Below are 14,606 nucleotides of genomic sequence, written 5' to 3'. Positions count from 1 at the left end.
CATTAATGACAGGCACTAATACAAAGGATAGTATCTCTAATTCTCTATGCTGCTTTTAGAAATCAGTCCCCCTTAATTAGAGGAGGGCATATACTTTACCATACACACTGCAACCCCTTAAACCTCCCAAACACACACACATACATGCACTCTGACCCCCGTGATGTGCCACCCGTCTTGCTCTCTCTTCTGTTATCTTAAAATCTCCCCCTCACTCTCTTTCTCTCACTCTCTCTCACTCCCCTATGTCTGTCTCTTGTGTGTGTGTATCTATCTATCTCTCTCTCTCTCTCTCTCTCTCTCTCTCTCTCTCTCTCTCTCTCCCCCCCTGTTCTGCTCGGCTGACTACAGACAGCAGCAGTGTGTCTGTGCGGTGGGCAGGCCCAGACACATTCGCCCTCTCCTGCTTGCTCTCGACAGTGGGTGTCAAAGACCTGCCATCCCACAAGGCCCCTCTGTCGGATGCCAGGATGGACTGCACACACACACGCGCACGCACACACACACACACACACACACACATACACACATACACAAGTGCCATATATACAAAACAGCCATAGCTGCATGCTCACATACAGCTTTGGAAATTGTCCAAAAAAATGTCCTTAGAAGATCGCACTGTGAAATACTCCTCACTAAGGCTTGTTTTATAACCACAAATATATAACTACAATAATACTATGAGGAAGGGAGGACCAATTTGAATGCTACACACAACTATATTAATGTGATTATGTTAAAGAAAGCCAGTTTTCACTGTGGTTAAATACAGAAAGTGTTGTACTAAGAATTAATAGTATCACTTTACAGTGTCATGTAAGTGGCTGAATTAAAATGCTTTGAGTGTTAGCACTAGCTGCTAAGAGTTGTTGCTAATGTGCACATATGGACATAACCCTTAACATTTATATCTACAGTACAGCAGCTGAAAAACACAGGAGTTTGGTAGGATTTAACTACATGCGGAGGCGGTCACTGTAAACTAACACCCGCAACCTACAGAGCACACTGTATTACTGTAATAATGATAAGCTTACTCTCATTTTTCTGATAGCATTGCTGCTGGTTTTGTATTCCACCCCTGTTGATCCTGTTTTGTAAGCTCCAACAGCCAAGCTAGAAAGTTCCTTTATGTTTTAAAGCCCTAAACAAATACAGTGAAATGGACTTGACAACAACCCGGGTGTCATATTTTCTCATCTTCAATAGAGACTCCACAGTACAGTTCTACAGAGTCAAAGCTGAATGGACAACATCCATATTTTCATCCCTGCAGCCTTATTTCCATTGGTCATCCTGCCTCCTGGTGTGTGAAGGCCGCAGCAGGCCTGACACGGCTGTTGCTCGCCTAACATGTGAAATTCCAGCTCGGTGAATCTTTCCGCGCCGCCATTTGAGCTATGACCCATCAGTGGGTGCACATGAGCACTCCCGCAGGCCCATTGCATCTGTAAAGTCTGTCAGCTCTGCTGCTCTCTGGTTCTCTGATCCAAATCTGCCCCACATCCCGACCACCACCACACCGCTCTGCCCCCGCTACACCGTCCCACCCCAACTCCCCCAACATGTCGTCATCCACTCCCCCTTCTTCCTGAGCGCCTTACGCCAATCTGGACCTAAGTCACTGTACATCTGTTCAACATGGCTGCTGCCTAGCGTATGACCTACCAAGTGGCTAGGATCCCTGTTGAGGTCAATATACCATGATAGTGTTGAGGGTGATGGACTGGAACTGCTGTTCTCTCTCATGTCTTTATGAATTTTGTTTCCTCGTTTATTCTTTTGTGCAGATCTGTGAATGCTGAGATCTTGCTGAGCCAGTTTGTCTCTCTCAAGACATTATTAGAAATTTAAAGGCACTACAGTTTGAAAACATAATGAATGAAAGAAAAAATAATTCATTGGATTTAAACTGTAGATACACTGTATAATGAGATGCAAAATTTGTAGACTAATAGTAATAATGATAATTTAATAAAATATTAACAGTAATAATAAAGATACAGTGAAGCATTTTACATTTAAATTCGTTTTCAAATATATAAAAACTATTTTTTTGAAAAAATATTATTAATATATAATATTAATAACATATTTTTGTGTCTAGTAGTTAAGTGAATTATTTATTATTATTTGCTTTCCTGGTCATAAAATAAATTCATTAGATTTTATTATCTGAAAGTCCATTATGATTGATAATTTATTATTATTATTATTATTATTATTATTATTATTATCGTTGATGTTGTTGGAAAGACCATTTGTGCCCAATGTGCATTCGCGGCTATTGCACAAGAGGCAAGGTCATCCTTCACCCAGCAAATTGATTCAGGACGCATTGATAAATATCCTTATGAATTGGTAATTGCCTCTAAGAAGAAGACAGCTAGGCAGTCTCCCGCATCAGACCTGATTCTGTGGTTTTAAAAGGCTGAGAAGCGCTGATTCGCTCGATCAATTAAGACCGCATCAATTGACACTTTGTACACTCTGTGTTGTGTGGGTGTTTATGCGACTATCTCTCATTACATCTCTACCTGCATTATCATACTTCTTATTATTAAAAAAAATCCTGAATTTCTTTTTCAGAAGCCCGCTTTTATAAAATGATTTAGTAATTAATCTAGTATGCCTAAGATAGATAGATAGATAGATAGATAGATAGATAGATAGATAAAATCGCTGTTCCAAGTCATTTACTGCTTTGCTGACCTCCACATTGCCCTCGAGAATGATTCATTAGCAGAACTGCCGAAATGACTTTGCTTTTATTTTGCAAATTCACTTGCACGCCTCTTTAGGACGTCTCCACTCGGGCCCTTGAATGCGCTGTGTAATCGCCACCATAGAGCCACTAATAGTTCCCTTTGTCACTTCAATTGTGACCCTAAATACATTTGTTCAGTCATTTGCTTTTGAATGTTATGTAGAAGAGCTCCTGGAGTAAAGTTTAACATAGTGGCTTGAGTGTGAGTCCTGCTCGGGCCACACATGTTGCTGCTGCTGCGCTCTGAAATGAAGCCTGGGCCTTCGTTACAGCAAGTGTGCCGGACAAAATGGCCCCATTACTGCCTTTATAATGGATGTTAATTGTACTTTGGCAAAATGCGGCCTTCCAGAGCGTGTATGTAGGTCCAGTTTTGGTGGTGCACTTTATATTAACATCAAATGGAGCACCCTGCCTATCAATCAAGTCAAATATGAGTGGAAAAATACTTCATTTGAGCTTTTACCGGGATTCCCTTAAAACTTCATCTAAATTTTAACTTATGTATGTTTTATATTGGTTGGAATCGAGTTAATACATATTTTTCACCTCCCTATTCACCGTGTGTTCTAGTCGGCTGTATCCAGTGTTTTCGCATTTGTCCTCCTAACATTAATTCATTTAGTAAGTGCAATGTCTGCCCGATGATCACCCACTGGAAATAATAATTTACAACCCTCCCTCCTTTCCCTCTACCTTTTTATGATCTGCCGCTGCCTCACTGCCTAGCAATGTCTCATAATATTGATAATAAAATAACGATGATGACGACGGTGAGGGGACCTCCTCTGCTAAAAAAAAAAAAAAGAAGAAGAAAAAAAGGAGCAGGGAAGAATAAATCACGCGAGACCGACGAGAAATAGTGCCAACTGCAAAACAGGCAGCAGGAAAGCTCCCGTGGAGGTGTGATCTCACCCACATAAGAACATAAACATGTGCGCTTCAAAGGCCCTGATTGTGCGTAATCATTCCCCGAAATACACCGCCATAAACAGAAAAAGAAAAACAGCATGTGGAGAGAGAGAGAGAGAGAGAGAGACAGAGTTTGTGTTAGTGTAAGGGGGGAGAGAATCCTGAGCTGCGACTATAAAAGCCCATTTGTGTTAGTTTAGACAGAAAATTATTCCAGGTGAGAGTTAGTCGAGTGGTTTTGAGTTTAAAGTGCAAGCAGAACGCCTGGTTGACTTTATATATATATATATATATATATATATATATTTTTTTTTTTTTTTGGTCATGATAAATACACACTGAACTTTTTCACTGAACATAAATGGCACCTAAGCTGGGCTCCGGAGTGAGTTTTTTCACCCGAAAACTGCTTCTAATGCTCACAGGCTGCTGGACTGTAGATAATGCATCTTCTTTAAGCATAACTCGAATCCTCTAATGCACGACAGGGATGCATTAAGACAATAAACTCAGACGGGGGTCTACTGCTCGTTGGCCTGGTCTGAATATCATTATAGTGCTCCTATTTTTTATATATATATAAATATATATATATATATTATTTTTTGGCCTGTGCTTCCTCCCTCTATCACGAGCAATTTACACCGAAGAGTAACCAAACCGCCTGTGCGTTACTGAAGATTGTCATCGACGCAATTTGTCTCCACCAGCACACTGGAAGTTCAACAGCCAAGGCCTTTCTTAACACCCAGCTGCAACACTGCGACCACCAACCTCTCACTCTGACAACAAAAAACCATTATGAATTTTATTATCGAATGAGAAGAGACAGCACCTGAAGTAGAACTAATTAAGGTGAAGAGTATGGATAGATTGAAGTGATTGTTAAGCATGTATGTTTGCAGCCACTCAGAAGCGGGCGAGACCCTGACTGTAATAGTAATAATAATTAATTAATTAAAAGCAAACTACATTTACAAGATTGAAGACTTTATCTATTACATCTTCATTAGGGAAGCGGATGTGAAGAAAGATAAAGTGAAAACGAGAGGGAGGGGGAAAAAAGGCAAGGAAAACATGGAGTAATTAAGAGCTTTTTCCCCGGGGCTGTGTGACCCTGGGACCCGGAGAGACGCGCGGTGGAGCCGGGGAAAACTTCCAGCCCGGCCTGGCCGCCGCTTGTTTCTCGCTAAATCGCCATAAACCCGGAGATCCCAGAAAGAAGCCCCAGCAGCGGCCATAAATCACCGGGGCTGTATTAAAAGCTTAGGTAAACCCCCTGCCAGGTCAGCCGGGTACAATTTATGGCATCACTTATGTAGGGAATAGATTGTTCTAACGAAATACATCAACTTCAAGCCGGTGCGCAGCCAGCGAGTCACTACCATTGTCAAGAAAACACCAAGTTCTCTCTCTCTCTCTTTCTCTCTCTCTCTTCTCTCTCTCTCTCCTTCTCTCTCTATTTCCCCCCTCTCTCTCTCTTCCTCTCCGCCTCAACCTCCAGAGCCCCCGACTTCTTTTGCACAACAAGAATCCACTCATCCATTCAAGCCATGTGTTTTAAGTCAGTGGTTCCCAACTGGGGTCCGGTGACCTGCAGGGGTCACGGAGAGAGGTCCAGGGGGTGGTCCCCCTGCAAAATATTTGGCAACTACAATTCCAAAATAATTTTGTTCAGACAGAGCTTGGGTTATAAATTGTAATTCAACACTCATCCATCCATCTATAGGCGTTAATTAATCGTGCAGTTAATTCAGTGTCAGAAATAGATTGATCGGTGGTTCTAATGTAAAAGAAGTGACTTCTTTATTGAGGCTTCTACCGCAGTCTGCTTATCAAGCAGCACCGATAAAACAACCGTTATCAGATAAGCTTTTCACTATTTTCACTATATCGTTGCTCGTGTTTTCTTTAACCCCTGGTCCTGGCAGAGGAGACAGCAGCATGGAAAGCATTTGGTCAGAATGGTGATTTCATGAAGAGATCAAGGAGGCAGTGTGATCTCTTTTTTTTCCTACTCAGCCTCGACTGTAACAGGCCCACGGATATTTTCTCATATGAGGGTCTCGACACTGGAAAAGTGAGACCCTCATGCACGGTGGTACCGTAACAAACTGCAAAGAAAAAAAACGATCTTCTTTTTAAATGATTTAGTCGAGTAATGGACGTTTAATAATTAAAACAAGAGCGTGAAATAAATGAACCTGGCCTTGCGTTTTCTGCTTTTGTCGATTTAGCCTGTTTACACGGACTGCATCTAAACCGCTTTATTTCAAATCATACACGTCAGTCAGGAGGGGGAAAAATGTCAAAGTAAAAACTGCGTTGAAAAATAACAGATCGTGTTCAGCTCCATGCCAAGCGCATAGAACTTCTTTTAAGAAAATCAAACTCTTTCCACTCTTAACGGACAGGTTGAGAGACAAGCAGAGAGAGAAAGGCGTTTACTGAGCCAGTGGCCCACTGTCCTACTTTCCTACTGGCATCGCAAGCCAACCGGGAGCCTCGCCTGGGCTCCAGCATTCATAGTTCCAACCTTAAGGCCCCTTTCAACCTTATTTCCACTATTCCTTATTCTTCTTCCCTCCCTCCCTCCCACCACCAGCACCACCACAACAGAACAGAGGGGAGGCATTCAGAAATATCGGGAAGAAATAACACAAGACTGGGACACTGTCACTATCTCTCTGAGGGAAAAAAAAAAGGCAGTTTGAATTTCCCATCGATTTTACGCACGGCAAACATCAACACTCAGCTAAAACAGATGGCTTTGTTATTGAAAGCGACTGCTCCCGAATATGACTGTAAATAAACAATTGATGGCACTTTAAAGGGGGGAAAAAATCATTGACACGGCTAGAAACGAAATTAACGCAGAGATAAATGAGCGGTACTTTATTTGAGTTCAATACCTAAATGATATTTCGCGCTCCAAAGCAATTTGACGCATTTTGTAAATATCATTTTACAGCTTTTTATAAACAAACCGATTCTTATCTCATCTTTTCTTTTTTTTTTCCTGGTGTACTTTAACTGATAGTCCACATGTCAAAAGGCCACACACTCAAACAGCCCTAAAATACACGCAGCCGACCTGGAGGGGGGGGAAGTGTCTGGGGAGAGTGGTTGTGGGGGTGAGGGGAGGGGGGCGACTCCCCGATGAGATACAGTGTGGAGCTAATTTCCTTAAAGTGACGAAGAAAGCACCAACAACCCGCAAAATGTTCAAAAAAAAAGAGCGAGTACACAACTACCATTGAAATGGATGAGCTTTGGTTGACGCGCACAACAATAGTGTATTGAAACCTGTCCCGGCCACAGCGCTTCGGCTGCGTTAAAGCCAGTAATGCCATTAGCGTTCCTTTAAAAAATAAAGACAGATGGCCACTTTGAAAATGAAAGGTTAGTTTTTTAAATACAGGGGTGGCAAGGAAAACGAAGAATCCGTGTATATGTATGTATGTGTGTGTGAGTGTGTGTGTGGAGGGGGGAGAGCCTCACCCGCCGCGGTGCCCAGCGTCTGAGTGGCATGGGTACTGGCTTGGCTTTGGTTATGGAGGAATAATACGCTTAAGGCATCCTGCAACGCAACACACAACACCGTGCGAAGACGGGGGAGAAAAAAAAATCTTACCTTCAACGGCGGACACCACGGGCAGCAAGAGGCTGCATAAAAGCAGAAAGTAATCCATTGTCATAAAGCGGTCAGGTCGGACATGTAAATAGACCCACGAGAGACAGAGAGTCAGTCAGTGAGTGAGTGAGTGAGTGAGGAGGGAATACAATCCTGGGTGATCCGACGCTCCACGCACCCAGTCCCCAGGTCCCTGTCCCAGCTGCGTCAAGCCTCCAGGACCAGAGTTACCCCCATTCACCAAACCAAAAAAAAAAAGCACGTAAAGGTGAGAGTTCGGAGGAAAACAACACCCTTTGTATAAAATGAACGCAGCAGCCCTTCTCTTTCCACTTTCAGTGATCTCCAACGTGCTTTATCAAACCAGAGAAAAGGCAATGGGCGCAAGTCTTCCAGTCCCTTCTTCCTCTCTCACTGACAGAATCGGCTGAAAACAGGTAGTCCAGTCTCGTGGTCACCATCCAGAGAGCGATATTTCCAGCAATATCTCGTTGATAGTCAGTGAGGAAAAACAACAAAAAAAATAACAGCCCTCTCGCTGAGTTTTTCTTCCCTCTCCCCCCTCTCTCCCTCTCACTGTGGTCAGAGGAGCAGAGGCAGAGACAGCCGCACTTGTGTCAGAACCATGGTTATGTTATTCGTCCCGGCTGTAGGCAATGTGCGCGCTCACATGCGTCCGGCGATCAAGTGTTGTAGATTCCCCGTGAAGAAACAGCCGCACGGTTTACACAATTATTTATTCCCTGAGCGAATGTATATCGGCTTTGGCTGCTGTGTGTGTGTGTGTATGAGAGAGAACCCGTCTGCTTCGCTCGGCTTGTGCACTGGAATGAAGCACACGGCTGTGGAGGAATAAGGAGAGGGAGAGCGAGGGAGAGAGAGAGGGAGAGAGAGAGCAGGGGGGCAGCAGGAGGAGGAGGAGGAGGGGTTACGGTTGAAGCAGCTGCACTGGAAAAAAAAATGTCTACCTTGACAATCATTTAGTCTCACATTTATTATCAAAATCAAATCATCGCATGGGTTAAAAAAAGAGGCCGCATTTACTGCATTTTTACTTCTTCCCAGAGCAGCCTTTGTTTCTCCTGTTCGCTCTGATACAGCAGCACACCACACCATCTTCTCTCGCAGACACTTGATTTAAAACATGTCTGTGACCAAAATAGAATGGATTTATATTTTTTGCAACAATCTGCACAACATTTTGAAATCTATCCCCGCTTGTATATTTTTCCCCAAGGATTTTCCAGTCTTAAAGTAATGGTTTAATTATTAAATGTATCTTTTTCCCCCCTTATCTCTTTTTTTTTTTTTTGCAGCGTGTCATTCTGCCTTGCCTTTTTCCTGGGACTCCCAACCCATGTACAGGCATGGACACACAGCGCCCCCCTGCGGGTCGCTCTGCTCTCATATAAAGGAGATATGACGTTTTTGCTGAGGTTTTTTTTTCTCACTCTGATTAAAACAGTTTTCTCTTCAGCTGCGTGCCTCCAAAACTCTGAAACATTCCGGTAAAAGCTCGGGTGGACATTTCCCCCCTCGAAATTAAAAAGAAGTCACTTCCTCGTCCGTTTGGAGATTTTCTGTGAGTATGAAAAGTGACATCATCATCATCACTCAGCCACAATCAAACTTTATATTCTAGACGAATGATGTGGATGAATAAACTGCTATTTTAACGCTAGACTTTGAATGAAAGCATGAAAGTTTTGCGCCAATTTCGATCTAAGAGTCCGTGTCATCGAAGTTTTCTGTTTAATTAAAGTAATAAAGTTGAGAAACTTTCGGAGAAGCGACGCATTAACTTGATCGGAACATTTACCGAGCCCGCACATTTGTTTTAAACGTTTTCTTGTGTTTCTAATAACAATAATATAAACAGATTTAACTGAATCGGTCGCGCAGCACGCGGTTTGTTTTTCCCCCTGCTGTACTATAGACCTGCAATTTACTTTTCCTCTTCCTCGGATAAGTTGAAGAAGGGGGGCATCTGTCACAACCAGGCTTTTACAGCCTTTCTCCTGAATCTCTCCGCCTTTACGGTCGTTTTATTGTATCAGTAAGTGCTCCGCTCCATACTCCAAACAGCAGTAAACAAAGTTAAAGAATGTGCCAAGAACAGTGCATTTCAGTCCAAACGTCGACTCTTAATACATGTTTTTTATTTACTGAAAAAAAAAGAAAACTAAACTTTTGCTAAGAGTACATTTTTCAGTTTTAGGAGTCGTTACCGTGCTTTAAATGAACAGAAATAGCCATTTGGTCTCTCAAATAAAAATCCAGTGATCTGTGGGGGATTTAAAAGACCGCTCTACACGCACAGGTTACAGGCACATGCCGAAGCAGAGGGAATATTTTAATAATACTGACACACACTAACTTTAATGCTGAGTAATATTTTGTCACTTTTTAAAAATTTGGCAGTAGTCAACTGAGGCATTTAATTAAGTCAGATATATATAACAGAGCCAGAGAAGACAGATGCAGTTCTACAGTATGAGAGGCTGAACTTGGAACAGTCAGCATTAATACTGGGCTTCCAAATAGCACAAGTCCACTACATTATTAATCATGTTGAATATTGATGTGTTCTCTGCTGTATTTGGAGATAAGAAAAAAGTGGAGAGCTGAGCAGCACTCTTCAAATAAAGTTAATGTAAGGGATTTGCAGAGTTGCCAAGCCATTTCTGTTGGTTAACTCCATTCTGTATGCAAAGAATAACTCTTATGTTAGTACAATGGAATTTGTCGCCCGTTCTCTGGGTATATAGAGGGATGTTTAATGTGCATTATGAGGAAACCAGACCTGTGAAATGTCGAGGCCAAGCCAAACGACTGGTGTGTTAGTGTAAAGTTGAAAGGTGATTGGATGCCATTTCCTGAGAGGTGCAAGCAGACAGATGTAACCATGTGCTCTGTTATATGTCTCCCTAAGAGTCAGTGTTGCCACTGTCACAGAGTTAGGCTAGTGATAAAAACTTTAAGAGTTAATATTCTGCCATTTGACTAATTTGTGTAATTTCACTCTGAGTATTATTAAGAAGTTGTTGCCTTTGTCATCACAAATTATTTAAAAACCTCCACTTCCATCTGCCCTGAACTATATTTGTCAGATTTTTTAAAACATTTTATCTTTGAGTTAGTTTTGCTAGTTATGCTGACTCTCATCAAGCTGAATATATTTGCATTTGATTTTATAGAGTAAAAAGAGATGATAATAATAACGTTTCCCAGTTAATTTAGGTTTTAAAGTGAGAATGCAATATTTGATTAATTCAGTAAAATAGAAATTTTATTTCTGGAAATGTTGTAACATGGTGTAATTCTGTTTTCAGAGTGTTAGGATTCCATCGCATGAAATATCCCAACACTTTGTGAAACTGCTCTAAATCTCGTATTTAGCTTCTTGTTAAGGAATTTGGAGCTACAACCTGACTGATATCAGGGAGGAAAAATATGAAGAAAAGATGGAACATCCTGGATGTGAAGGAGAAACTCTTTTCCAGCTTTGTGCTAGAGGCCAACTTGTCAAAGCCATATTTTCATTTTGTGTTCCCTCTTCTCTGAAAACCACTTTTATGGTTGCATTTTTTTTAGACTGTCTTAAAAGTTGATAAAAGAGAGATCAGCTAAGAGAGCAAGTAAACCAAACTACTAAGTGAAAAGAAATGTAATGAAACAATAATCTCTGCTGGTAGTATAAACAGTGCATTTGAAACATTTCCTTTCAAACGACTGTTGGTCTACTTTGCTCCTGAGGTTTTTATTGCTGTTGTTTGGTGACATAGCAGCTCAGCATGTGGGATCACAGCCTTAAGAAATCCTAAAAATATCATGTCCACAAGAAGTTAAACAACTTTTTACTTTCAGTAGTAAATGGAGAAAATAAAGTCAGTTTTATACAAACATTCACTCAACAGTTTGCTTTCAACAAAGAAAAACTTCAGATGATGGTTCACAACAAAATCAATATATTTTATTGTCTTTTTCATAAAGAAATTATATGCTAACAATACTTTTTTTGTTTTCATCACATTTTCTGTGATGTGTAATAGTTTTGGTCCTGATGTGTCAAAAATCCTAGACACTAGAGAAAGAGACCAAAAAAAAAGTCTGTTAAAGGGTGATTCAGACTTACTCAAGATATTCTGTGGGATATGTCTCACTGACACAAAATTTCTCATATATGAATTCCCCTATACCTCACAACGACATAGTCCGTTTGATAGGAAAAAATATTTAGTAAGAGAAGCGACGTGGGTAAGAGGATCTGTGGCGGCTTCGGAGCAGACTGTCTCATTTGTTGCCAAAACCTCCGAAGCCCCAGGCTCTCCTGCCTGGCCGCCATTAAAGGGCACCCACTGAGTTCACGACTACCACCTCTGCTACTTCTATATGCTTCTTACTGCTCTTAAAAGGAAATGAGGTAGAGAGACCTAAGAAAAACTTTGCTAAGAAGAAAAGGCATAATGATAACTTTAAAGTTTTAGTATTTATTTGGAGTTTTACAGATTTTTGTTGGGAGTATCTCACACCTTTGAAGTTTTTTTTTCCAGAAGATGAAAGAGCAAAAATTGTGGTCTATGATAAACAAAAGACTACCAGGGGTGAGTCTCAGAGAGGTCCTGAACCCCCAGCTGTATGCCAGTATAAAAAATAAGTGTGTCAAACCATAACTATGGACTTGGTATAAACCAACACACCCAGGGGGTGGGGTCGCACTTTTTCCAATGACTTAGAGCATCCAAATTAATAAATCTACGGCTCTGTACTTACCAGCCATGGTAAGTAAACTTATGGAGCAGATGTATTTTTCTACATTTATAGCGTGTGTCATTTGGGTCCAGTTTGATGGTTGAGCGTTTTTCCTGTCTATGAATGGCAGCAGTAAAATTGTACATACAGCTCTGTTATATAATGGCTATAACGGGTCAAGATTAGACCTGAAAACACACACAGATAGATTATTCCTGGAGACGCAGGATTGATTTTTTTTTTTTCCGGGAGGCTTACCGTAACCATTACCCATGACCAAAAACTGCATGACCCTAACCATTACTCTTACCTTCACCCTATAATATAATCTCAATGAGGACATGAAGACATTTTGACTCTTGCTGAATCCAGCTTCTCTGAAACCAAATTCAGGATGCCAATTTTGTCCCGAGGCAGTGTCTGATCTGGTTTTGAAGTCCATGATTTGTTCCAAATGCAAGCTAAAACAAATACATATAAACACATACTGTACACAGACGCAGAGATATGGTCCACTAACTGCCCCTGAGAAGCACCTGGCCCACATTAGAAACTCAATAAGTAAAGTGGCAGACATTTTACTGCCATATGGAAATTTCCCAAGCTTACACCTACTGCACCCTCGCCAGACCCTCGCTAACCTCATCCATCCTTCTTCCCACTCATCTTGTGCCAGGATATCAGTGTCTCTACATTCTCTCTTAAAATGCAACACACACACATGCACACACACACACACACACACACACACACACACACACACACACATACACAAACATAGACCCAATACCTTTCCTGATGCACACCAAACTTCTCTTTCCCTGCCTCCCTCACAAATCACATGCCCGGACGCAAATACAAACACACATTTCACTCCCTCTAGCATGTATAAAACTCTCACAGACTTCACACACACACACACACATACACACACACACCCTGTAGCTCTTATGTCTGGGTCTGGTCTAATAGCAGCACTAATGTGATGTGAGTGTGAGGGGATCGCTTTACTCCGGCAATATTAAGGGAATGGTGAGCCGATGGTTGTGTTAGAGTGTCTTTTGACATGTGTGTGTATGCACACTAGTATGTGTGTGTGACTGAGCAGGGAAAGAGTACTGGTAGTACTGGTGGAGGAGGAGCTGGTGGTGGGTGGCTCTGGAGAATCTCACAAGGGCTCAAAGCTGGAATCCAGGCAGAAAGGAGGTGTGTGTGTGTGTGTGAGTGTGTCAGTGGGTATGTGTGCGCGAGAGAGTGGGGGTGGGGGGGTGGGTCTGTTCACAAGAGTTTCAGGGGTGGGGGAGGCGTGGGGGTCTAATCCTCCAGGCCTTCACCACTGACCGAGCACTTAACACAGGATCACAAATGCAGCCCTGACTGAACCCCCTCAAGACCACCATCATCCACACTCCTCTACACCCACCAGCACACACACACACACACCTAACACCACATCCACTGTCTTGCCTCCAGCTCCAGTCCTGCCGCTGTAAATCAGCACCTCCTTGCCAGCCCCCTCGCCTCTCCAGTTCCCTCACCACCACCACCCCAACACTGCCACAACCAGCTACTGTCTGTCTCTGGTGAGTATCTATCACCTTTCAGCACCTTCTCTACCTAACTGAGAAAAGATATACTTCACTGTCTCAGCTGACTGCAGATTTATGACTCAACCTCCCATCACCCCGACCCCGCTGCCTTTGTGCCGACAGACAGATAGACGGGCAGGCATTTAGTCAGACAGGCAGTCATAGGTAGACGCGGTCATACATGTACGAGGATCACGCAGGTCACGCAGGCACACACATGCACAGCTGACAAACAGCCTGAGCATGCAAATTACATGCTGCATGGACAAAAAGCAAGAGAAATAGGTTTTCACCACTGTGACAGGACTACGTGGAGAACATGGATAGACACAGGCAGTAGTCTGACAGGGCACGCTATGTGGTGGGGTTGAGGTTGATGGTGGAAATCTGGCAACTGAGGTTCAGTTTCTGACTTTACATGAGGCTTTCAACTGGAAATGAAGCTTTTCAGCCACATCAAAAACCTTATCATAAACTCAACCGAGGGTTCAGTTGCCTAACCTTAACTGTAATTGCTTCACTTGCTTAAACTCAACCGTTGGCTACTATTTCCATGTGACTTGTCCAATTTGTTACATATTGCTGCTGAAAGAAAAACAAAGGCCAGCAGCCTGTAGCTCCCTCAGATGAAGTTTTAATGAGACATCCACCAGCGACATTCTGAGCTACTCGCTCTTCTTCAGAGAGATCATTTTCCCTTTCGTCTCTCTCTGCATTGTTTTAGTGGTCCAGCACCCGTTTGTGTTTTATGGGATGTGCGCATCTACCATGCATATTGCTCTTACAGTGGAGCAATCGCGTCTCCAGATTTGCGCCCACACTCGGAGCATGCATGAGTCTGTGATTATATCGAAAACTTTTAAACAGCCGTTCTGTTACAAAACAACAGGCATCACTACTTTGTCAGAAACATAATCTTCTCCTCCAAAACCTTTTTCTGTTGCTGTTA

At 42.3% G+C, this 14,606-nt stretch overlaps 1 protein-coding gene and 1 long non-coding RNA gene across 11 annotated transcripts in view; one reads left to right on the top strand and one right to left on the bottom strand.

The window, feature by feature from the left end:
* LOC108881229 (ephrin type-B receptor 3) overlaps positions 1-8,169 on the bottom strand; it is a 62,742-nt gene extending 54,573 nt beyond the window's left edge. For all 9 annotated transcript variants that reach the window (XM_018673082.2, XM_051077071.1, XM_018673086.2 and 6 more), the window contains exon 1: positions 7,317-8,169. In XM_018673082.2, the coding sequence (XP_018528598.1) occupies positions 7,317-7,380 (64 nt within the window). In that variant the 5' untranslated portion in view covers positions 7,381-8,169. The remainder of the gene's footprint in view (positions 1-7,316) is intronic.
* The window catches only part of LOC108881230 (uncharacterized), a 94,265-nt gene that overhangs the window by 66,843 nt on the left and 12,816 nt on the right, over positions 1-14,606 (top strand). The window contains exon 3 of one of the 2 annotated variants that reach the window (XR_001960598.2): positions 13,542-13,651. The exons of the other annotated variant lie outside the window; for it this stretch is intronic. This is a non-coding gene — a long non-coding RNA (uncharacterized LOC108881230). The remainder of the gene's footprint in view (positions 1-13,541; positions 13,652-14,606) is intronic. 2 annotated transcript variants of the gene reach the window in all.

Source organism: Lates calcarifer, linkage group LG17 (genome assembly GCF_001640805.2).
Source record: "Lates calcarifer isolate ASB-BC8 linkage group LG17, TLL_Latcal_v3, whole genome shotgun sequence".
Lineage (NCBI taxonomy): Eukaryota > Metazoa > Chordata > Actinopteri > Centropomidae > Lates > Lates calcarifer.
The sequence above is the reverse complement of the archived record's forward strand: the minus strand, read 5'-3'. Positions and strand labels throughout refer to the sequence as shown.